The following is a 24603-nucleotide window of genomic DNA, read 5'->3' on the forward strand; positions in this document are numbered from 1 at the left end:
TAGAGTGGAGTAGAGTGGAGGAACATAGAGTGGACGGGTGTAGAGTGCCATAGAGTGGAGTGGCATAGAGTGTCATAGAGTGGAGTGTCATGGAGTGGAGTGGTATAGAGTGGAGTGGCATAGAGTGTAGTAGAGTGGCATAGAGTGGAGTGCCGTGGAGTGTTGGTATAGTGGAGTGGCATAGAGTGGAATGTCGTAAACTGTCCTAGAGTGGAGGGTCGTCGATTGGAGTGTCATAGAGTGAAGGGGTGTAGAGTATCATGGGGTGGACTAGAGTGGCAAAGAGTGGAGTACAGAGCAAAGAGTGGCATAGAGTGTCCTAGAGTGCAATGGAGTATAGTGCCGTAGAGTGGAATAGAGCGGCATTGAGTGGCATGGCGTCGAGTGGAGTAAAGTGTTGCAGAGTGGAGTGTCGTAGAGTGGCGTGCTGGGTCGTAGAGTCAAGTGTTCTGGAGTGGCGTAGAGTGGAGTACAGTGGCATAGCAAGGAGTTGCGCAGAGTGGCGTAGAGTTGATTGAAGTGGAGCAGTATAGAGTGGAGATGTGTAGAGTGGAGGGCCATAGAGTGGAGGGGCAAAGAGTGGAGTATCTTAGTGTGGAGTGTCCTGGAGTGAAGTAGAGTGGCGTTGAGTAGAGTGGTGTAGAATGGAGTGACATGGAGTGGAGTGGTGCTGTGTGAAGTAGAGAAGCATGGAGTGGAGTGGCATAGAGTGTTGTGGAGTGGCATAGAGTGGAGTTGTGTGGAGTGGAGTGTCTAAGAGTGGTGTAGAGTGGAGTGTAATGGAGTGTCTTAGAGTGGAGTAGAGTGAAGTGGTGCAGAGTGGAGATGAGTAGAGTGGAGTGACATAGAGTGCAGTAGACTGTTGCAGACTGTCATGAAACGGAGTGGAGTAGAGTGCAATAGAGTGGAGGAGCATAGAGTGGAGGGGCATAGAGTCGAGTAGGGTGTCATAGAGAGGGGTTGCATAGAGTCAAGTAGAGTGGAGTGGCACAGAGTGGAGTAGAGTGTCATAGAGTGGAGTGTTATAGAGTGGAGTGTCATAGAGTGGAGGGTCATAGAGTGGAGGGTCATAGAGTGGCGTGTCATAGAGTGGAGTGTCATAGAGTGGAGTGTCATAGCGTGGAGTGTCATAGCGTGGAGTGTCATAGCGTGGAGTGTCATAGCGTGGAGTGTCATAGCGTGGAGTGTCATAGCGTGGAGTGTCATAGCGTGGAGTGTCATAGCGTGGAGTGTCATAGGGTGCAGTGGCATAGAGTGAAGTGTCTTAGAGTGGAGTGTCATAGAGTAAAGTGTCGTAGAGTGAAGTGGAGGATCATAGATTGGAGTGTTGTAGAGTGGAGGGTTGTAGAGTATCATTAGAGTGGAGTAGAGTTGGGTGGAATGTCATACAGTGGAGCAGAGTGGTGTAGAGTGGAGTGTCATAGAGTAAAGTGTTGAAGAGTGGAGTGTCCTAGAGTGTTGTGGAGGGTCATAGACTGGCATATCATGGAGTGGCATAGAGTTGCGTAAAGTGGCATATCGTGGAGGGCATAGCATAGAGTGGCATAGAGTAGAGTGGAGTGGAGTGAAGTAGCATGGAGGGACATAGAGTGGAGGGGCATAGAGTGAAGAAGCATTGAGTGTAGAGGCATAGAGTGTAGAGGCATGGAATGTAGAGGCATGGAATGTAGAGGCATGGAATGTAGAGGCATGGAATGTAGAGGCATGGAGTGTAGAGGCATAGAGTGTAGAGGCATAGAGTGTAGAGGCATAGAGTGTAGAGGCATAGAGTGAAGGGGCATAGAGTGAAGGGGCATAGAGCGGAGGGTCATAGAGTGGAGGGGCATAGAGTATAGAGGCATAGAGTGAAGGGGTATAGAGTGGAGGGCTGTATATTGTAGTGTCTTATAGTGGAGTGGCGTGGAGTGGTATAAAGTGGCGTAGAGTGGAGTAGAGCGGTGTGGAGTGAAGTGTCATATATTGGAGAATCGTAGAGTGGAGTGCCATAGAGTAGAGTGTAGTGGCGTTGCATGGAATAGAGTGGCATAGAGTGTTGTGGAGTGGCGTTGAGTGGAGTTGTGTGGAGTGGAGTGTCGAAGAGTGATGAAGAGTGGAGTGTCGTGGAGTGTCTTAGAGTGGAGTAGAGTGGAGTGGAGTGAAGTGATGTAGAGTGGCATTGAGTGGCGTGGAGTCGAGGGGCATAGAGTTGAGCAGAGTAGAGTGGAGTGACATAGAGTGCAGTAGGCTGTTGTAGACTGTTGTGAAATGGAGTAGAGTAGAGTGTTGTAGGGTGGAGTAGAGTGCCATAGAGTGAAGGAGCATAGAGTGAAGGGGTATAGAGTGGAGTAGGGTGTCATAGAGAGGAGTTCCATACAGTCAAGTAGAGTGAAGTGGCACAGAGTGGAGTAGAGTGACATAAAGTGGAGTGTGTAGAGTGGAGTCAAGTGTTGCATAGAGTGGTGTGGCGTAGAGTGGGGTGTTAGAGAATAAAGGGTCATAGATAGGAGTGTTGTAGAGAGGAGGGTTGTAGAGTATCATGGAGTGAAGTAGAGCAGCGTAGAGTGGAGTGTCTTACAGTAGAGCAGAGTGGTCTAGAGTGGAGTGTCATAGAGTAAAGTGTTGCAGAGTGGAGTGACCTAGAGTGAGAGTGTGCTGTGTCATGGAGTGCCATAGAGTTACGTAGAGGGCATATCATGGAGTGGAGTAGAGTAGAGTAGAGTGGAGTTGAGTAGCGTGAAGGGACATAGAGTGGAGGGGCGTAGAGTGGAGGGGCATAGAGTGAAGGAGTATTGAATGGAGGGGCGTATATTGGAGTGTCTTAGAGTGGAGTAGAGTGGCGTAGAGTGGAGTACAGTGGTGTGGAGTGAAGTGTCAAAGATTGGAGAATTGTAGAGTGGAGTGCCATAAAGTGGATTAGAGTAAAGTGGTATAAAATGGCGTAGGCTGGAGTGGAGTGGCATAGAGTGGAGTAGAGTAAAGTGGTGTGGAATTGCATAGAATAGAGTAGATTGGAGTGGCATAAAGTGGAGTAGAGTGGCATAGAGTGGCGTAACCTAGAGTGTAGTAGAGAAGAGTGGGGTGTTGTGGAGTGGAGTTGCGTAACGTGGACTGGCGTAGAGTGGAGTGGTGTAGCGTAAAGGGGAGTAAAGAGTGTGGTAGTGCACTGCCATTACAGACAACACATTTTCAATTGAAATAACCATTACATTTGCACAGTCATACAGTTTTACTGATAAAACTAAACAGCGCACACGCAATGTGTGGAAATGGCATCACCTAATGTATTCATTTGTTTTTATCGAGTTCAAACATTTGTTTCCACCACACAATTTAGAATTACAGAAAAGGTGCTTCATTAGTGCTTACCTAATTCCGATGTATTCTGAAATATTTGCACCGTTCATTTACAGATATTTCAATTTTATGGTACGCTAGAAAAAAAAACATTGTACAGCTTTCCTCTAGCTTACCCCTAATAACCAGCATGATTGTCACATAAATCCTCTCACTTTGAAGTCTAAGTAAAAAAAAGTAAACACCAAGCTGCATCAGAAGACAGAGCTGAACATTTGACCTCTGTCTTTGAATGCACAGCAAATGAGACAAGAGAAGAACAAAATCTAAAGGCCTGTTTACAGAAAGTGAAAGACACATAATTGATGGACGGAATGCAGAACAAATCAAAACATTCAACCCCAGTCAAGAGATCTGGGTTAAATTCATCATTCTTTTGCTCACCATGCCACCCCAGTTTAGACCTGGCCATATGCAAATCAGTCTTGACCCTGTGCCTCATGGGAACAGTCCAGCCCGAACTGCCAAGCCAGGTCCTCCCTGGACCAGAAAAAGCATTCTAAGACCGGTGTCGGGGTTTCCATGCTGCTCCTGCATCAGCGGCCCACTGAAACAAATCGGGATATTGGCTGAGGGAGGTGTAATCCCCAGTCAGGCAACAACCACAATCCTTGTTAGGGTGAACCACAAAAGTCACTGAATTAACTTGTACTTACCCTTTGGTAGCTTGGAACAAACCAGTCAGTTTTAACTTAGAGGCAAAGTATTTATGGGGTGCACAATCAGTAATATAGCAAAAACACAACACAAGACAATCCCAAACTAATTTAGAAATATTGTATACATTTCAATGTATAAAATGATACCAGAATGACAAAAATCCAATCAGAAGACCCGGAGATATGCAATTTCAGATTTTTCTGAAAGCACAAAAGGCTACTCACAGTCATCTGGTCGTGCTAGACCAAGGAAAAGTCACAAGTTAAGGACAACAGCGATGGAGTGCGGTCCAGATACAGGGACCAGGTTAGCCCTGCTAAAAAAGTTACCATCTCAAAGTCCAGCATGAAAAGCTCCATTCAAGGCAGCGACGCTCCCTGTGCGTTTTGAATGGTAGTCACTGTAGCGCACAGTGATGGGCCTGGCGTAGTACATGGACGTTGCTGGAGCTTCGCTTTGGCAATCATTGTGGGCTGTCTTTGCTGTAGCCAGTTGACTCTAGCAGTTGCTGTAGAGTGAGAGCTTCTCATTGGCGAGTGATGTGGGTGGCAGAGTCTCGGTGCAAACAGGCCCGTTTGCTGCTGTGAGGAGCCCAAAATGTCAGGATTTCAGCTTTCTTCACGGGGTGAGCTTACCTGATGCCGGACAAAGGTCTAGGACCTAGAGAGATACCTATTGTGGATCAAAAACGTACTCCTGTAGAGGCCAACACTGCTCAGAGAGGTCCAGTTGCAGGTACTGTCAGGTCCAGTACAGCAGGTCAACTGGGCAGTTGCAGAGAGGCCATTAAAGCTTATTGTATCCCTGTAGCTCAGACAGGAGGTCAGCCAACTGACTGTTGGAGTCATTCAGGTTAGCCTGGGATGAAGAGAACAGGTCCAGTCTTCCTTCTCAGAGAGCAAGTCAGTCCTCAAGCAGCAGGGTAGTCCTCTGGGAGCAGCAGGGCAGCCCTCTGGGTGGCAAGGCAGTCCATCTTCTGTAATGTCAACAGGTCTGGGAGTATACTGATTACTGGCTCTGGAGGTCCAATAGTTATACCTACTGCCAGCCTTTGATTAAGGGAGATTCCATATATTACCTACACATCTAGTTCTGGAAAGTTCATGTCTTCCCCTGTCAAGGCTCCAAGAGTTCTGGGGTGAGAGACGACTAGTGTAAGGTTCCTTTGTGTGTGCTGTAGGAAAGCCCTTTGAAGTATAAGTGGGTCATGGCACAGCTCTGCTCCAGCTATCCTGGCAGGATGGCCCATCCTGCAAGCACCTTGTCCTTTTTGTGCCACTGTCTGGAAGGAATACTCAAACCCCAAACACACAGTCATGTGATCCAGGGCACTGACAGAAGGCGTAAATGGTTAGGACAAAAATAATGCCAAGTTTTTAAAAGTGGCATTTTCAGAACTGTGACTTTAGATTTAACTTTACCATTAAAGAGGATTTTAAATTACAATTCATTTGAGTTTAAACAGCATATTTGTGTCTGCTCTAATTCCAAAATTATCACTTATTAAATTTAATAAAGTAAACCAGTGTTAGTCATTTTGCGAGATAGGCTTTACAACACTGAAAACGACTTCCCCTGTGTTTTTATTATTGTCCTGGTGTAAGGGCTTTTACCTAGATTGGATGCATACCCAAATCTCAACTATTGTGTATTAGGTGAGGTCAGTTCTTTGGTAAAACAACCTATTTAACTCTTCATATTTTCTGACAAGCTCGCTGTCAAGGTACAAGAAAGTTTGGGACGTAAGATGTTTCCCAGAGTGCTAATGTGCAGGGGTGTCCAACATTAAGCTTGGGCGATGAGCTCCGCTCTATTCACAGAGTTTGCTGAGTTTTTTGCACTCCGTGAAGCTCTCAGAGTTCTGAAAAACTGTGGAGTGAAGTTTTTTTCCCACTTGCGCATGCCAAAGGTAAGCTGGCGAGCACAAGCGAGAAAAATGTAACGCTAGACCACTCCCCAGAGAGATTTCTCAACGCGGGCGGTCACGAATGGACGCTACTGTTCGCGTTGAGAAACCCTCCGTTCGCGTTGAGGAAGTTGCCGCTCAAGTAGAACTTCTACTTGAGCGGCAGAAAGAAGAAGCTCCTTCTTGCACGGTGCGAGATGCCGTTTGCGCTGATTTTCTAGTGCTGGACAAACACTCGGCACTAAAAATCAGTGCGAACGGCATGAAGTAATCCACTCCGCCGCTCATGGAACTCTGTGTAGCTTGGCAGAGTTTTTTGTCACTTCGCAGAGTTCCGCATAGTGGAACTCCATGAACTCCGCCCAGGCTTATCCAACATAAGAGGCATGGTTCAAGTTCAGGTTTTCAGAACCACTGCAGGCTAAGTAAATTATATGTATTTAATTGTAGTTTATGAAAATCTGGGAAGGGTCTGCCTGTCCTGACTTCTACTGATATCATCCCTTATTTTACATGCCAATAATATACTCACAAATTTCTTCTGTATTTCCACTGTGGACATTTGATTAAAATATGCTAGCTATAGTACATCTTCAAGCACTGCGGCTTCTACTACTGTCACAGAAGAATCCCACTGTGATGGCCGTTTCAAGAGCTTCAGCTGTCTTTTTGATTACTGTTCGATTCTAATATTTCTTGGGTTGTTACTTATATTTTAAGGTTCTTTTGAGCTTAACTGGGGCTTGCAGAAGTGTCAAGGGTCTGCTCAGTAAGGAGGGACATACGTTTTCTTGAGTCCACCACCATTGACGGGTGTGCCCAGTACTTAATTTGTGCAACAAAAAAACAATTAAGTACCAGGGCCTGTGCAACAAAAAACACTTAAGTACCAGGGCCTAAATTGTTGTCTTAGCAGGGCCCACGGTCTAAGCCTTTGAATGATGGGGTTGCTGAACACCATGGCTGCCTAACATCGATTGCACTTTACGTTCCTTTTTCCGCCTCACTACACTACCAGTCTATTTATCTGACTCTACCCCTCAGGTACTTTTTCTCCCTGTGTCACTGTTTTCCTACGCCTTTCTTTTTCCTTCTTTATTCTTTTTTGCTTTTCTCCATCTTTCTCTGGGGTCACAGTCTATTGAGAAATAAATCTTGGTCCACAAATAGGAGTGCTGGTGCCCACCTCTTACCACACTCCGTCCAAATTAAGCCCAGTCCTTATCTGTCAGTTCTGAGTTCCAACCTGAACATGAGAAAGAGACTGAATGTTAGTGTCCGGTTCATAGAGCTCTGTTTCCTTTAGAAAGTACTGCATTCTTAAGCTTTGTGACGAGATGGAACCCTTCGTTTAGTCACAAAGTCACAGATAGACTCTTGCTAAAAGCGAGTCTCAGGACTGAAATTAGGATAAAGGTTGTATTAAATGTGTGTTGTGGTAAAAGCAGGGTGGGTTCATATGTCAACACTACATTCTTGTTTTTTCAATTTTTAAAACCTTTTTTCTAACTCTTAATCCACGTCTCCTTAATACTTTTTTTATCTTTTCCCAGTTTGAAAGGTTTGTGATAGCAGCTCTTCTCCTTTTGCAACTGACATTTCCGATGCTCCAAAATGTATCATACACAATAATAATTTAGAAAATGTATAGGAAATGTGTGTTTCCAATAAAATATTTGTGTTATTTATACAAGAACTTAATCCTTGAGGATCTGAATTTTTGCGTGCTGTTGACCAGTAAAAGATGATCTCAGTTTAGCCTAAGTGTAAGGGAGCAGGAACTGTGCGAGGATTTCCAGCTAGCCAGGAAAATTGAATTTGTTTTGCTGGAGTTGTCCATATGCACAAAGGCAATTTTTCTAGTCCATTGCAATAATTTCCCACCACCATTATTTGGCCCTGTACAGCTGCTGCCTTAACTTGCCAGATGAGAGCGCCAGCCATGCTTAGGACTGCGGATCTGGTTTGCACTACAATACGTTCCATATGAAATTGCCACAAGTTTCATCTCCCATTGATTCTTATTCAGTTTGGAAATGGGCAAGCTCTATCCCAAAACCCTAAGCTTCTGTTGAGAAAACATAAAAGATTACTTTTGTGTCTTCACTTCAATCTCATGGTCATGCTCTGTTTTAGGTATCAGCACAACTTCTCTTGGAAGTGGTTACAACTCTTTCCCACAAATCTGTGGTGAAGTCGTAGGTGAGGGATCCTTTACATTCATTGTTTATGCTTTCTTTCTCTGAGATAAGCCTCTCTTTGCATTTTGATGCCACAAGAAGTGAGGCTGTTTGCTCATTATATACCACTATATGAGCTGAAGGGCTCTAAATAAAGCTAGTTTAACTGTTCGGTAGCTACGCCCCAGGACATTTTTTCCGTGGGCTGAATTGACTTTATGATTCTGAGTTTACATCCACAGAATGAGGAATAGTATGCAGAATCAGAGTTATTGCACCAAAGTCCACTCATTTCCCCTCTGTTCCAACCAGTTTTCAAGAAACACACGTATCGGAAGATGCGGCGGTTCAAACATGAGATGCGGAGTGCATACAGAAAGTGAATGCACATAATAAATTTAAGTGGCATGCACAAAATGACAACATCTAAAAGGGAAACTGGATGGGGGTCAATGCAACAGTATCGGAAAAGATGTTAGAAAATCCTCATGAAATAGAATCTTTGAATATCACTGCCAGAAAGGTCAACATGATTACAGCCACTCAGATTAGAAATCCATCCTAAGGAACGTCATGCATTCCAAACAGGCAAAGAGACCTTCCGCAGCAACCAGGAAGAAGAAAGAGGAATGATCCTCGCGAGGCAGCAGCCCAATCCAGACGTTGACTTCACTGGTTGTGCTATACCAATCTAAGATACTCATTCCAAAATTGAATGCTTATCATCGATGAAATTTGAAAATCAGCTGCTATGTGTTAATCTTTAGGAACATGCTGAGGAAGCCTTCATAATGATAGGATTTGGGGCCACATTTACGGCCACCAGATTTTGAGAGTTCCTAATTGCGACTTTTTGCATCTCGCAGTTAAGAAGTTGCAAAAGGTGATGTACAACAATGTTTTTAAGACTGACTGCGATTCCCAGTGGGTCGCAAATGGACCTGCCTCATCAATATTCATGAGACAGGTCGCAATTTGCCACCCATTGGGAATGGCTAAAATCATAGGGATGGTGGCCTGCTGGGGTCAGTAGACCACCATGTCTGCGATTACTTTTTCAATAAAGCAACGTTGTTTTTTTAAATACAGCCCGTTTTCCTGAAAAGAAAACAAGATGCGTTTCAAAAAGAAAAATGAAACATTCAGTTTCATTTTTTAAGAGTAGGCAGTAGGCAGTGGTCTGTGGGACGACTGTCTGCTTTTTAAAAATGTTTTTGCAACCATTCACAAAGGGGGAGGGGTACCCTGGGGACCCCTTCCTGTTTGTGACTTGCTTACTACCTAATTGTAGTAGGCGGTATAATGCAAATGCATTGCAACTGCAGTTTGGTCACAAAACATTCATATATCCCCCTAGACTCGATATTAGTAAGGGACGCCCTTAACATGCCCCTCCCTAATACCGAGTCGAAACCCTGTTTTTCGCAAAATAGGGTTAGTACATGTCAAAAGGATATTAAGCGGTCGCAAATGGCCTGATTCTCCATTTGCGGCTGCTAAAACCTTTTGTACACGTGGCCCTTGATGTGTAATATTGCTCACCATACTATTACAAACCAAACACCGGAGCCGCTAACTGTAAACTAGACAAGAATGGGCCTCTAAACATCAACAGGCAGGCTGACTTAAAAACACATATAATAGTTTACAAAAAAAGAAATGAGCTAATATTACTGCTCATACATTTTTTCATTCATGCATTTTTTTAAAGCAGCCAATTGTGAGAAGGTGGCACAGTCTAGGGATATGCCCAATTCCCACTCATAAGTTACACATTTGCCTCCAATGCAGAATTACAGAGTCCAATGACCACATCAACAAAGGCTATTATAGCACATATTACAATCACTACTTCTGATGAGTCTGTTATCTTCAAGGGTCAATCTCAATGTGAGAGTCAAATGCAGATGGGAATCCAGCACCTCTCCAGGAAAAGGCTGAAAGAGTTATGAAAAAGGAGAAACATGTCAACTATGTCTCCCAGATAATTAAAACTCACAACTGTTCTCTGAAGTTGTTCCATTCTATACGCAAACTGGAAAGGCTTGGAGTATAGTTGCAATAATTCAGTGGCTGAGTTTCAGCCCTTGGGTATGGTCCCTATCTTAGAGACAGAAGGCAGAGATGATCCTTTGGCTACAATATCAAAGATGTTAGAGCAACAATCGTTTGCTGGGCATGCATTAGCAATTACAAAACCCAAACCTTCGAGGAAGAAAAACAGCCACCATTAGGAAATTCACATTTCAAACCACCTGCTACCATGGGTACAAATTTCAAAATCGTATCAAGAATTGCTGCAGCTTTGTTGATATTACCTGTATCTACACCATCCTGATCTCAAAATCTTCACTGAGAAGCTCGCTATTATTTTGTTACAGGGGGCTGATATTGAAGTACTGCTGCAAAACCGGCCCCCTGTGATAAAACCGGCCGCCACGGCCTCAAAACCGGCCACCACCCCTCCGGCCCACTGGGGAAACGCCCGGTGCCCGCTACAGCCAGTCTGGCCCTGGGGGCAATGAAGGTCACATCAAGGAGTTAGCCTTATATTCTACATAGAACTAAAGGCCTGTACACGACTGACAGAGATACCTTGAACCAGAGGCCAGTGTTGAGTGATTGTGCATTTATGGAGGGATGGGATGTGACACGGTCCAAATTCATATCAGAGAACCCGTCCCGAAACTGTGCTTCATTGGTGTTATTGGCAATCAGAATGAATTCAATTTTAGGTTCACTTTGAGGTAGCACCTTGATAAGCATGCTTAGTTGAAGATGAGGCAACCCTTTCAATTTCTATTTTGAATTTCTAGAGCACACTTCCACCCGTAAGTATCAAGGTGCTGTGAAGAGTGTATGGCTTAAGTAAGCAAGAGCTTGGGTAAGAACCCTTCCATGAGTGAATGGTCTTCATTCTGAGAAATTCTTGTGTGCCATTGGGGTTCCAGTGGATCTTAATACTGGGTTTAGCCTGGAGGGAGTACCTTTATGGACTCAATGTGTAGAAACAATCACAGAGAAGATTAATCCATTAGGCACTAGACTGCGCATTACAGGTAGCCACTGATATTTTGAGATACCCATATTAATGAGTTAGTGATTGTCTTGTTCCATAATTGATTTCTTCAGAAACTGAGTGTTAAGTCCTGTTTTTCGTGCTTTAGAGAAGATATACTTTGTGAGTGAGGTTTTGAGATTGTTGAGGAGAGAGCATCAGCGATTTGCTGAAAGGGTCTTTGCAATGACAGGGACTGAGACATCTACTTTAAGATGGGACCTTCAAGGTGGCATAGATGTCAGCAGTTATTTATTCATTCATTTATAGGTCTTTATTTTATAGGGAAGTGGGCCAACACCTTATGTTTCCATGTGCTCCTGAATGACTAGCAGCTCCCTAAAAATGTCCTATTCTGAGCTTACTTTGTACTTGAGAGTCTCCTGAAGCTTGTTCACTTGGGAGCACTGCTAGGAGGTGGTTTCACTGGTGCTGTCAGTGTGGTTTCTGATCAGCCTACCTTATCTAAGAAAAACTGATAGATGGAGTTGCATTTGTTACATTACACGGCTGCAAAAGATGAGAGATTTTTGTGAATTAATACTTAATATTCTACATACACAGAGAAGCCCTAGCACAGTACATCAAAAAACATATGGTTTGAGTTTATGAATGCCCTGGTCATATGAACATGCCTCTTCATAAAGCCTATTCTATGTGATTTATATTCTCACATTGCTTTTTGTTTTCCTGTAGTAAGTCACAGATTAATAAGTTAACTGAGGGATGTGGAGTGGTTTTGGGTTCAGTATGTTGATCCTTACCTCTGAGTGTTAATGTCCCAAATATTAACTTTAGGGAGGTAAGACCCTTTTCACAGTCCTCTATTCCCTCTCATGGGTGTCAGAGCATGTGTTCTCCATCAAGGGCCCCCCTTCCTAGTTTGTGGATGAATCCTGATCCCTGACAGACAGGAGTTTACACGGAGAACCAATCAGAGATGTGCAATAATTCTTTCACTACCTATAGTTCTCTCCTAACAGTTTTCAGCAGTCCAAACCTGCGAAAATGTATTTGGGAAAAATGTGGGATAAAAGCCAAAACATGCAGGTGTAGTTGAGATAAACATGAAATCTGCATGGAGGTCCTCATTTTACCTTGCAAAACTCGAAATAGGAGGTATTACACCTGCAACTCCTTGCACAAATTATGAGAACTGCATGAAGTTCATTACATTAGTATCTATGTTCTCAACACCAAAGATCAATGCATATTTTGTCAATGTGTTTTGTTTGTTAGTTATGGATTCATGCACAGCTACTCGAACAGCAGATTTGATCGAATAATGCCAAAATTGTGTTTCTCTTTCTCTCCAGGGTTTGTGAATGATTCAGTTACTAAGTGTATAGTAGCATTACGTTTGACGGTGGTCGTTAAAGTCAGCAAGTGTGTGCAATTTGAAAGCCACTCAAATGACCTCCCTTGCAGTGGAAAAGGAACATGTACCACAAAGCCGTCTGAGGTAAAGCTAAGTCTTGCTATGTATTGATTTTAAAAGACTTTGCAGAATTAATTTATCCTTAAATGTGACCTTTGACTCATCCTGTTTTCCTAGATTAATTTGCTATACATTAAAATGATCATGATTCACAATGGGAATGGTTTACAGTTCTGCAGATAGACATATGCCAGTGACCTTTCCAAGTTTTTGATTGTTTTCTCATTACTGTAATGTAGGCATGTATAAAGTACGTTTGTAAGTGTAAACTTTTCGAATGTAGTAACAATTTAGGCCCCGGTTGCAGCGGGCCGTATATTCCCTTTGTGTTTGCACCCAAGAGGTCAGATACAAATTGTTGGAGCAGATACCATGATTTTGCTGTCTGTGCACATTTGAATGGGAAATAACATGGGCTATGTGTGCAGTAGTCCCCATTTTGAGGTGCCACATTTGGAATCGGGTGCAGATTGCACACCGCTTATTAGTGCACCTTGCATTCTATGGTGCAAAAATCAGAATTTCATGCTGTTTTCCAACTAGATTCTCTCCAGGTTGTACCTGCCATATACTTGTGGGGGAAGAGCACTTGGTTCACATTCTGCACATGAGCAAACAGAGCTTGTGCAAATTCAGATGCGTAAATAGTGCCCGACTTGGAATCCCTTTTCTAGCACAAACGGAAACGTCAATCCAAAATTAAAATAATCTCACAATTGTAACGGGGGCCTCATGCTTAGTTGTTTACACACATATATAAGTTTTAGCTCAATGTGTAGGCTACACACTCATTGTGGTCAGTATAAACACATAGAATACATGACACAGACATTCGGCACAGATCTACCTATGTTTCAATTGGGTGTACCTTACAAATGTACAATCAATTTTTTCACGTGTAATCCTGGAACAAGATTTGTCACTCAGGCCCCTGCAGCTCTATGCTTTTGCTCATCTCAAATTATGTTAACATCATTATGTTGGAGAAGATATGGCGTAACAACCAGAGCTGCCAACTGAGGAGCCAGGTTCGAGTCTCGGAGTTGGCTCAACATCCTGTGATTCAGGGCAAATCTCTTAATATCCCTGTAGCTACAAACAAATTGAATGTGTACTTGTGTAATTTAACTGGTGCTCATGTAAAGCACTCCCATACCTTTGGGTCGAGTTGGTGCCATCTAAAACTGCAAAGATATATATATATATATATATATGTATATATATATATATACATTATCTACTGGCGGTCGCCAGTAGATAGTTATAGTTAGGACCGTGTTTACATAGGAAATCTGAAAATTCTATTTTGAATAACTTTGGCACCGGTTGACGAATCCTCTCGAAATTTTCAAAACTAATGGGGCGCTACGCTCCGCTCCTACCCTGAAAGTCTCGGGGTGATTCGTCAAGCGGGGGCTGAGAAAAAAGGGGGGTCCCAAAACGCGTTTTCCCCATGCATTTTTCCATAGGACCTTTAGACACAGCTACAGCCCGAACGGCTGAACAGAATTACTTGTAATTTGGCAGAGAGGTAGCCATAAGGTCAAGGAAGTGCCTTTTGTAGGTCTGGTGTAAATCTGTTCAGTAGTTCCTGAGAAAATAGCATTTAAATCAATATATATATCTGTGGCAGCGCTCCGTGCGCTTACCGTGCGCTTACGGTAAGCTTACCGTACGCGTACGGTGCCGTGCGCGGGCGCGTTTCTGATTGGTTGTTAGATCAAAGTAAACATTCGAATCGGTAGAAACCAGGAAGTATCGGCCACCATTTTCTGTCTCTCGCACTGAAAAAAAAAGGTTGATAACATGAAAAGGGGGCAATGAAGAGAGTTGCAGACCCCCTAGCGTTCGTCAGGGGGTTCACGAAGGACCAAAAAGTATGAAAAATGAATTGAAAAATTTTAAAAAAAAATCGCGGGGTGCGCGTACGGTAAGCTTACCGTACGCGTACGGTAAAAAAAAAGAAAAAAGAAAAAAAGAATTAACAATCACATTTAATATATAAATCTAAGGACCCCCAAGAGAGAAAAAAACAATTGATATTTTGTAAAAAATGGCGAGGCGTGCACGGTACGAAATGCGCCACGTGGGTGCTCGGTGCGCGAAGCGCACCGAGTGCCCAAAGCGTGCGCACGGTGCGCGAAGCGCACCGCACGCGCAAAAATTTAAAATAAATACATAACTTAGCATTTAAAAAAAAGTACAAATTCACTGAAAAAACCATAGGTTTCACACACGTTATAGTTAGGAATTAGCATTTAAAAAACCTTGCAAATTCACTGAAAAAACCATAGGTTTCACACATGTTATAGTTAGCTGTACATTTCACTCGTAAAAAACCAATGAAATTCCACGTTATAGTTAGATCAGGTAACTATAACTTGCGCGACCGCAATCCACAATGTGTCATTTCAGATGTCATCATTGATGTGAAGAGTGATGTCACTGACCATGTCATGAGTGATGTAATATGTGACGTCATCAGCAGTTTATTGTGGGCGCGCAAGTTATAGTTACCTGATCTAACTATAACGTGGAATTTCATTGGTTTTTTACGAGTGAAATGTACAGCTAACTATAGCATGTGTGAAACCTATGGTTTTTTCAGTGAATATATATATATTTACATTAACTACTGGCGGTCGCCAGTAGGTAGTTTATAGTTAGAACCTAGTTTCCATAGGAAAATCATTTTTTGATTTGCTAATAACTTTGACGTGGTTTGATGAATCTTCACGAAATTCTCCCAAAAAAAGTCTATCCAGGTCAATCCTCTCCTGAAAGTTTGGGGGTGATTCGTCAAGCGGGGGCTGAGAAAAAAGGGGGGTCCCAAAACACATTTTCCCCATGTTAATTTCCATAGGAACTTTTGAGACGGGCAACAGCCCGAAGTGCTGAACGGAATTACCCTACATTTAGCAAAAAGGTAGCGCTTGGTTCAGAAAGCGACCTTTTTTTAAATGGTGTAAATCCCGTCAGTAGTTTTTGAGAACTTCAAAAAATACGAGTCAAAAATCAATTTCCCATAGGAAACTTTGGGCAAGACTACAGCCGAAACTGCTGAACGGAATTACACCAAATTTGACAAAAAGGTAGTGTTTGGATCAGAAAGCGACCTTATTTTAAATGGTGTAAATCCGTTTAGTAGTTGCTGAGGAATTCAAAAAATAAAAATATCGATATCTAGAGGCGCGGTGGATCTGCCCACCCTCTCGACCACGAGCTTTATTCTAATATGCTGTCAACACTCCAAACCAGGAAGTGTTGGCAACCATCTTGTGACTCGGTAGAAACAAGTCACAAGAAAAGAGAAAAACAAACGCAAAAAACAAAAAAAGGGGGCAGGGTAGAAACACCCTGACCCCCTAGGCCTGCTCAGGGGGTCCCACAAGGACCCCCAGGACCCAAAAAAGTATTTAAAAAAAAAAAAACGTCCGAATTCGCGCTGGGTGCATGAATCCAGCCGAGAAAATTAAAAAAAACGAAGCGCGGGTTCCTGCGCTTCATTGAGTTGAAGCCCCAGGGTAGGCAAGGTCCCGGGGGCACTGAAAACATTTGTATGGGGCCCCAATCCCCCCCCACACTGCCCCAGGGACCGCCACCTGATTTAAGAGTTGCGAGGGGGCACGCAGCCCCCCCCAAGCCTCGGGGACCGCCACCCCCGGGGCTTTTATTAATTATTTGCGGGAGAGCACGCAGCCCCCCCGCTGCCCTGGGGGCCGCCACCCCCGGGTTTTTTTTAATAAATAATTAAACCTGTGTGGGGGGCTCTAGCCCCCCCACATGCCCTGGGGTCCGCCACCTCCCCAGGGCACTAAGATGCAAATGTGGGGGTCCGTTACAGACCCCCGAGCCCCAGGGACCATCACCCCCGAGGCTTTGCAAACATTGGCAGGGGGCTGCGTGGCCCCCCTCCTGGAGCCCTCCATGGCCCTGGGGACCGCCACCCCCCAGGGCCGGCTCCTGCAGTGTCCCGGGGTGCCCACACCCAGAACACTGCTGTTTACTATGGCAGGGCGGGAGCCGTGCGGCTCTCGCCCTGTCATAGCAAACTGTGTTTTGGATTTTGTAAGCGAGAGCAAGCTTCCTGCTCTCGCTTACAAAATTCAAACCACATTCCTTTTCCACAATGGGAGCTGCATGTCAGCAGCTCCCCTTGTGGAAAAGCAATGCCAGCTCCCGCAGGAGGCGGGGAGCCGGAGGGACCGTGGGGGAATTGGGGCTCCCCCCACGGTCCCCAACGAAGAGGCCAGGCCCCGGGGGATGGGGTCCCCGGGGCCATATTTGGCCTCAGGAGTGGGGCCACGCGGCCCCCCTCCCCAAAAGGTTCAAATAAAATGATGGCCAGGCCCCAGGGGATGCGGTCCCTGGGGCCAGAAGTGGCCCGGGAGGGGGGCCGCACGGCCCCCCTCCCCAAATAAAAAAAATTATAAATAAAGGCCAGCCCCGGTGGATGGGGTCCCCGGGGCCAATAGAGGCCTCAGGGGGGGGGGGGCATGCAGCACCCCTGCCTATAAAAAAAAAATATGTGGCCATGACCCAGGGGATGGGGCCGGAATCGGCCATGGAAAGGGGTCCCACACAGGTTGTAAGTTGGGTAATTAATTCCCCTTGAATACTGAGGGTCCCTGGGGGTCAACTAGCCCACCAGGAACCTCCAGTATGCGTCAGGGAGCTGCGTTGCTGAGAGGTGTTCAGAGTCCACGCCCCTTTTTACACCTCTCTGCAACGCAGCTCTGTGGCGCTTACTGGAGGTACCTGGTGGGCTAGTTGGCCCTCAGGGACTCTCAGGACTCAAGGGGATGTAATCCCCCAATTTGCAAAACTCCAGGGGGTGTGTTTGCACAGTGGTGCAGGGAGGGGGCATGGTCTGATGGGAAAAGTGTGCAAACGCGCCCTGTGGCACGTTTTAAGTTGGGGGATTAAGTCCCCTTGAATCCTGAGGGTCCCTGGGGGCCAACTAGCCCACCAGGTACCTCCAGTAAGTGCCAGGGATCTGCGTTGCAGAGAGATGGTCCAAGGCCACTCCCCCTTTTTACACCACTCTGCAACGCAGCTCTGTGGTGCTTACTGGAGGTAGCTGGTGGGCTAGTGGCCCCCAGGGACTCTCAGGACTGAATTCTGAGGGTCCCTGGGGGCCAACTAGCCCACAAGGTACGTCCAGTAAGCGCCATAGAGTTGCATTGCAGAGAGGTGTAAAAAGGGGTGTGGCCTCAGACCACCTCTCTGCAACGCAGCTCTGTGGTGCTTACTGGAGGTACCTGGTGGGCTAGTTGGCCCCCAGGGGCCCTCAGGATTCAAGGGGAATTAATCCCCCAACTTAAAACCCGCCAGGGGGTGCGTTTGCACAGTGGTGAAGGGAGGGGGCGGCGCCTGATGTGACATGTGTGTACTTATGCAATCACTCCGCTAAAACCCAAGCACTTATAAATTCACCATGCACTCTCCTTGCAGCACTTTAATCATCCAGTCACTACCCATGCACTCATGCAATGACCCATGCACTAACTCATGCACTGCTACAATACCCTGAGCAGTACCCATGCAGTCCAGCCATCGCTCTGTCACTACCCATGCACTCCTCCAATCACCCAGCATGCACCATGTACTTATCCATTCACTCCACCAAAACCCAGGCACTTATAAATTCATGATGCATTGTCCTTGCAGTACTCTAATCATCCAGTCACTACTCATGTACTCATGCAGTGACCCAGGCACTAGCTCATGGCAAATACAGAGGAGGTCATGCTAATTTACAGGGGTACCCCAACGCATAGTGTTCCCTAGTGTATGTAGGTGTTTTCACTGTATTCTAAGTGTCTTTTAGCATAGCACTGGCTTCGGTCCTGGTTATTCAGAGTCAGTTACCACCAGTACTCGCCAGTAAAAACTTGGGGGCACAGGAGGACTTTCTGCTCCTCTGTTGGTTCTTTCTGCACATCTCTTTCTTCTTACTGCACTTTTCTTTGTCTTTCTGGACTTCTGTTGCCTCTTTCTGCATTTGTCTTGCTTCTTTCTGCGCTTTTCTTCCTCTTTCTTCACGTCCTAACTTTGTAGGCATAGTTAGAAATTAGCATTTAAAAAACCACTGAAATTCACTGAAAAAACCATAGGTTTCAGGCACGTTATAGTTAGAAATTAGCATTTAAAAACCATTGAAATTCACTGAAAACTCAATAGGTTTCAGGCACGTTATAGTTAGAAATTAGCATTTAAAAAACCTTAGAAATTCACTGAAAAAACTATAGGTTTCATGGATGTTATAGTTAGTTGGACATTTCACTCGTACAAAACCATAGAAATTCCCCCATTATAGTTAGTTCAGCTGTGTATGAGTGCATATGATAGTGTTGTATTGATGAGTGACTGTGTGTGTAGACCTAGGAATCAGTGAGTGCGTATGTAGTAACTGGTATTGGTGTGTCGATGGTTTCGAGAATGGTAGTCTGTATTTTACAGTGGGTGTATCAAAGGTTATATTAGAGTGTGAGGAGGTGCATCAGATTTTGACGTGGATGATGTCATCAGTGATGTCATTTGAGATGTCATCAGTGATGTCATCAGTGATGTCACTGACCATGTCATGAATGATGTAATATGTGACGTCATCTGCAGTGCATTGCGGGGGCGCCAGTTATAGTTAGCTGAACTAACTATAACGGGGGAATTTCTATGGTTTTGTACGAGTGAAATGTCCAACTAACTATAACGTCCCTGAAACCTATGGTTTTTTCAGTGAATTTCTAAGGTTTTTTAAATGCTAATTTCTAACTATAACGTGCCTGAAACCTATGGTTTTTTCTGTGAATTTCCAAGGTTTTTTAAATGCTAATTTCTAACTATAACGTGCCTGAAACCTATGTTTTTTTCTGTGAATTTCAATGGTTTTTTAAGTGCTAATTTCTAACTATAACATGCCTGAAACCTATGTTTTTTTCAGTGAATATATATATGACATTTGTGTAGCTCTCACTTTCTGCTCTTTGTATGGTGTTGCATCACTTTAAAAATGTGACGCTGACTCTTCTGAGTGGTTCTAACGTTTCCATCGCAGACAGGAGTTGGACTCTGTTTATGGTAAAGTGCTGTCAGTAGAGTCCATGAAATCACATCTATATTGTGTGGGTTTTCAGTGTGCAACTCTGTGGTAGCCATTTGCTGGATGCAAGTGCTGTTGGCTATATTACTATCCAACTCATTGAACGTTTTGTTGCTATTGTCTTAAGAGCCCTGTCTATAGTCAGCTGTGTGACACTAACCTCACAAAATGTCATGAACTACAATTTGAAATAAAATACTTTAAAAAGTTGATAACTGGCTGAGGGAGGCTGGCTGCATTCCTTTACTGTTGTTGTTTATTGTTGTTGGCAGCATTTACTATGTTTGATCCCTGATTAAGATTAGCTTGACTTTTTAACATCTTCAACACTTGGGGAATTGAATGAAAAACTCCAGGGTACTTGTGACATTTTCCTTAAGTTTATCAAACTAAAGATTGTTTGAACTTTACAGAGTTCTAAAGGGTGCGTCCATTTGACCATTTTCTGTACATTTTTGTGGACAGTCTTTTCTCTCTTAGATCTCACAAACCTAGTAGTACCCCATTTCAGAGATCATCTCCAACGTTTCGAAACTTTATGTCCCAGAGAGAAGTATAATGCAACTGGTTTTGAAACACACTGCTTGATCCCAAAACGTTTTTGACTGGTGCTATTTCATGTGATACAGCCAATGAACTGCTCTGAAACAAACACTTGATTGTGCAATCATTCTATTACTATGTGATGGTGTATGTAAAGGAAAGTGCCTTAATTTAGGTGGTGTCCACTTTAAGATCAGAAATATAGACATTTTATTGCCTAGCAGGGTGAATTATAATCCAGTGAAGAAAAAGTTACTTTTGTGTTATATCATTTGTCAAGTTTAAATATCCTCATTGTGTATGTACAACCAGTCATAGCATCTTCCTATGAAGGGGGATGAGCTAGCTCTGTGTCTTAGAAGACAGAAACCCTGAAGAACCCCTCTGTGTTACTGTGTGACATGAAGAGGCCTGGCCAGGTGATCGTTCTAAAATAGGGGTGAGTCCAGTGGCGGCAGCTCCCAGGCAGAAGTAGAGGAGGGGGAGGTTGTCTGAAAAAAAAGATTACTTACCTGTCGGCTGCCCGACCAACACCTCTCCTTCGTCCTCTCCAACCTCTTCCTTCTGTGTGAATAGGAAGCACCCAGGCTCCCCTAAACCAATTATGATGCTGCTGTCAAAATGATAGCAGCGTCGTCATTAGTCTGAGCGCCGTGGTTCAGCACTCAGACAGAGACTGGGAGCCTGGGTATGATCTCCACCTCGGCTGTAGAATACAGCAGGTGGAGATCATGCAAAGTGTGCATGACTGTTTGGCCGGCCCAAGACGGCGGGCAAAACAGTCATGCGCACTTAGAGAGTGCCACCACTCCTCCCCCCTGCTCTGCCAAGCCCAGCAAAACTGCCTCAGCACTGAAAAATAAAATTATAATAATATTGCATTATTATCATTTTATTTTTCCCCTTTTTGCAGTGCTCAAATGCAGTGGGGCGACGCTCCTCCGTCTTAGCCTAGGAGCTGCTCTTGGGTGAGTGTGTCAAAGTACTTTGTAATACATGGGATTCTGCAATCGCTGTATTAAGAAAACATCTCTAAATTCTTTGTAACCTGCGTTTTGTAACATACCCGGTTGCCTATAATAAAGAAATCATGTCGCCATTCATCGGTAATAACTTATTACAGTTGAGTTCTGACATCACAGTGCAATTATAGAAAATTAGAATCTTTCTGCATGATTTTGCACATTCTGAGCTACTATGCCTTTATTTTACGCACCAAGGATTTACGTGGTTTGTGGGAAAAGCGATTATGTGACCCCGTAATATAAGGAAGAAAGACCCCCCTGCAGTACCTGATAGGGATTTTGCAAGTCCCCTCGGAGCACCATAACCTTATAAAGGCACTCAGCCTATGGTCTCTTTTCTCTACCTGGTCATGGAACTAGTAGGTGACTTGCAACATCCCTATAATGTACGGAAGGGGGTACTTTATCCCCTATAAACTGACAGTGAAGGATATTCCACTGGTGTAATTCCACAAAGCCTTACTACAGATATGTTTTTCTTCTCAAACCTTAATGCAAAAATGAGTTAAAACTCTGCAATTGCATTGTGAAATTTTCTTTATCTGTATGCATCCTGAATTTTTTCATTGTTTCCAGTTCAATATGGATCTTCTGCAAAACGACCATTGTCTAAATTCAGCGATGCTCACGGTGTAATATAAAATTCCTGTGGATTTACAATACCTACATTACATTTTATATGTTAGTGAAATTGTGTTGTATATCTGGCTCACTCCCTAAGTTATGTTTACATTTACCAAATGCAATTTATTTATTTATTTCATTCTCATCTTACTTGTATTTAGCTTCGCTCTTCCCTAGCTAATTTATTCATTTTTGGGTTGCTTTTCAGGTATTTGTTTTTGAGGCCTTGTGGCATAAACACACATAAGATTCCGCATCCTAATGAATTGTGAACAAGTATGACCATGCAATCTTCTATGAAAAATCGGTAGAAAAGACACTGAGTGCTGAAATTGTTTGATTTAATGATACCAGTGATATTACTTATCCCCCAACCATACAGTTCAAGGCCACTGGAAGCCACTGATGAGTTCTGTGACCATATAGTGGCACAAGGCAGAATGCCGAGTGTCTTCATAAGTCATAGACTGCTGTCAGGGCTTGTAACATCCTTTTTATGTGTGATAGGTTGGGGGGGTATGTCTTATAGTATATAGGTCCTGCTGCCTCCTCTGTATTTCTTTTCTTGCAAGCTCGCTCTGTTGGGCACCTTTAGCCAGGCCTAGCATTTTAGCCTAAGACTACTTTGCACGCTGGATTTTGAAGCCAACAATCACACACTTTAAAAATGAAACTGCATGTCCCAGGCTGTATCATGCTAGTTAAAATAGCCAGGCCTGGATGAAAGTGTCACAGATGTCACACTGTGGAGAAACAAATTATAAACCGAAAACCCCCACATAGCCAGAGCATAAAATGTCTTTGTGCAAGAAAAAATTCAACCAATCTGCTTCTAAATACTGTTTGCTATTTGCTTTAGGATACAGCATTTGCCAATCTGAAGTGCTTCTTTAACTATTGTTCTATTTTTTTTTTTTTTTTAACTAAACATAGTTTTGGATTACTGCTTTTGGTTAAAATAGTATGCTGGTGTGCACTAAAATGTCTTGCATGCATGCGTCTCTTGCTTTGAGTGCTGCAGCTTTTGGTCTTTTAATACCAGAGTTGAGCTCTAGGTGGCGCCAGACAGAGTCACTAAGACTTGTAACAAGGAACAATGAGATGCTTTCCTCAGAGTCTGCCAGATAGAGGGTGCTCCTGCACCCAACAGCCACTGTGCTCTGGAGCAGGTGGGAGTTTATTTGTACTGCAGCTTTGGTGCAGAGAGAGTGCTCTTGCAAATCCTGCACAATGTATCCCACAGATTCTGAGGGAATTTGCGGCCACCTATTGTGCCCCCTGGAGAAGAGGGCATTGTGATGTCAATACTCACTTGTAATAAGTTATTTCAAGTGAGTAGTGATGTAACTTTATTTTACTGGTAACATGTCTTTAATAAGAAAATAAAGCAATAGGGGGTTTATTTATGAGCCCTTGTGTCACATGTAAACCGCTGTTGTGTCACTTTTTGTGAAGCTGCGGCGGCGTGAATAATGTGCCATGTTGGTCCATTATTACGAAGTGACGCATCTAGGCAGATACGTCACTTCGTAAAGCCCTGTGCTACATTATACTTGCATCCGGTATAATGTATGCAGGGTGGACATTCCCTGTATCAAAGCCTTGTAGTAGTAGCGCATTGAAATCTATAAGATTTCAGTGCGCCACTTCTAGGACGCCACTGCGTCAAATCCTTACGCCTGCCTCATAACAGACATAAGGGTGACGCAGTGCTATAATTATAGTCCTCCCCCTGAATTGCTGGAGTTGCCTCACGCTTCCGATAGAACTCCAGCAATGCATCAGTTTTGCGCGTACAGATACATCAGTAATGCTGATGTATCTGTCATACCTTGCAACATGATGCGTCATACAGTAAATATAACGCATCAATGGTGTCGCAAGGATGCATAGAGAAGTGTCGCATCACTGCTTTGTTGTAGCTATGCTAGATTTAAAACGTATATTTCGCACTCATGTATGTTAAATAAGTGCACTTATAACTTTATTGATTATTTCTCATATTTCCATTTTATGGTAATTTAAATATAACACTGCCATGACACTTTAATGAAAGTATGACCGCACCTAGAGTCGTTTAAAAAAAAGTTGTTGAGCGATGATAAATATAATTTCTACATACCTAAAATAATATAATCTAATAGCTGCAAATTTATGGCAGTTTGCACTGGACCTGATTAACAAACCAATTTGCACAACTAAGATTGGGGCGAAACAGATAAAAGCATTTGTGTGTGCATATGCAGATTTTTTTTATTCACGAAATAATATTTTGCATCACAAATAGCTTTACTTAAAAAGTAAAATTATACTAGTATGGAGTAATTCAGTGTGGAAGTCAATGCCCTCCCAATGGTGAGAAAGAGGCGTTGTGGTTTTTTCAGGTTGGTGCCACCTGTAAAGGTTGTCAAACAGCCACAAACTCTGAAGTTTGTAGGTTTTCACAAAAACTTCGCAGATAGCTTCTCACCTAGAAAACTGTCAATTAATTAATTCTCCCAAGAGAAAGAGTAAATTCCTGTTCTGGGACGGTAAAAAAGCAGAACAGCCTGAAAATTGGCGATGGTGCCAAGAAAGTGGTTTCTCAAGGGAGGACATGTATTTTTCTGTACCGAAAAGGAAGGTAGCAAATGCAAGAACACTTACACATTTCATCATCATAAAATCTTTATTCGGTTGATAAAACAGCCATAAAAAATACAGACAAAACCATTATAAAATCATCACAAAAAAA

At 43.7% G+C, this 24603-nt stretch overlaps 1 protein-coding gene across 1 annotated transcript in view; it reads left to right on the forward strand.

The window, feature by feature from the left end:
* The window catches only part of DNER (delta/notch like EGF repeat containing), a 1164201-nt gene that overhangs the window by 528249 nt on the left and 611349 nt on the right, over positions 1-24603 (forward strand). The window contains exon 5 of the mRNA XM_085634998.1: positions 12454-12599. Coding sequence (XP_085491124.1) covers positions 12454-12599 — 146 coding nt within the window. The remainder of the gene's footprint in view (positions 1-12453; positions 12600-24603) is intronic.

Source organism: Triturus cristatus, chromosome 11, assembly GCF_964204655.1.
Source record: "Triturus cristatus chromosome 11, aTriCri1.1, whole genome shotgun sequence".
NCBI classification, from domain to species: Eukaryota; Metazoa; Chordata; class Amphibia; order Caudata; family Salamandridae; genus Triturus; species Triturus cristatus.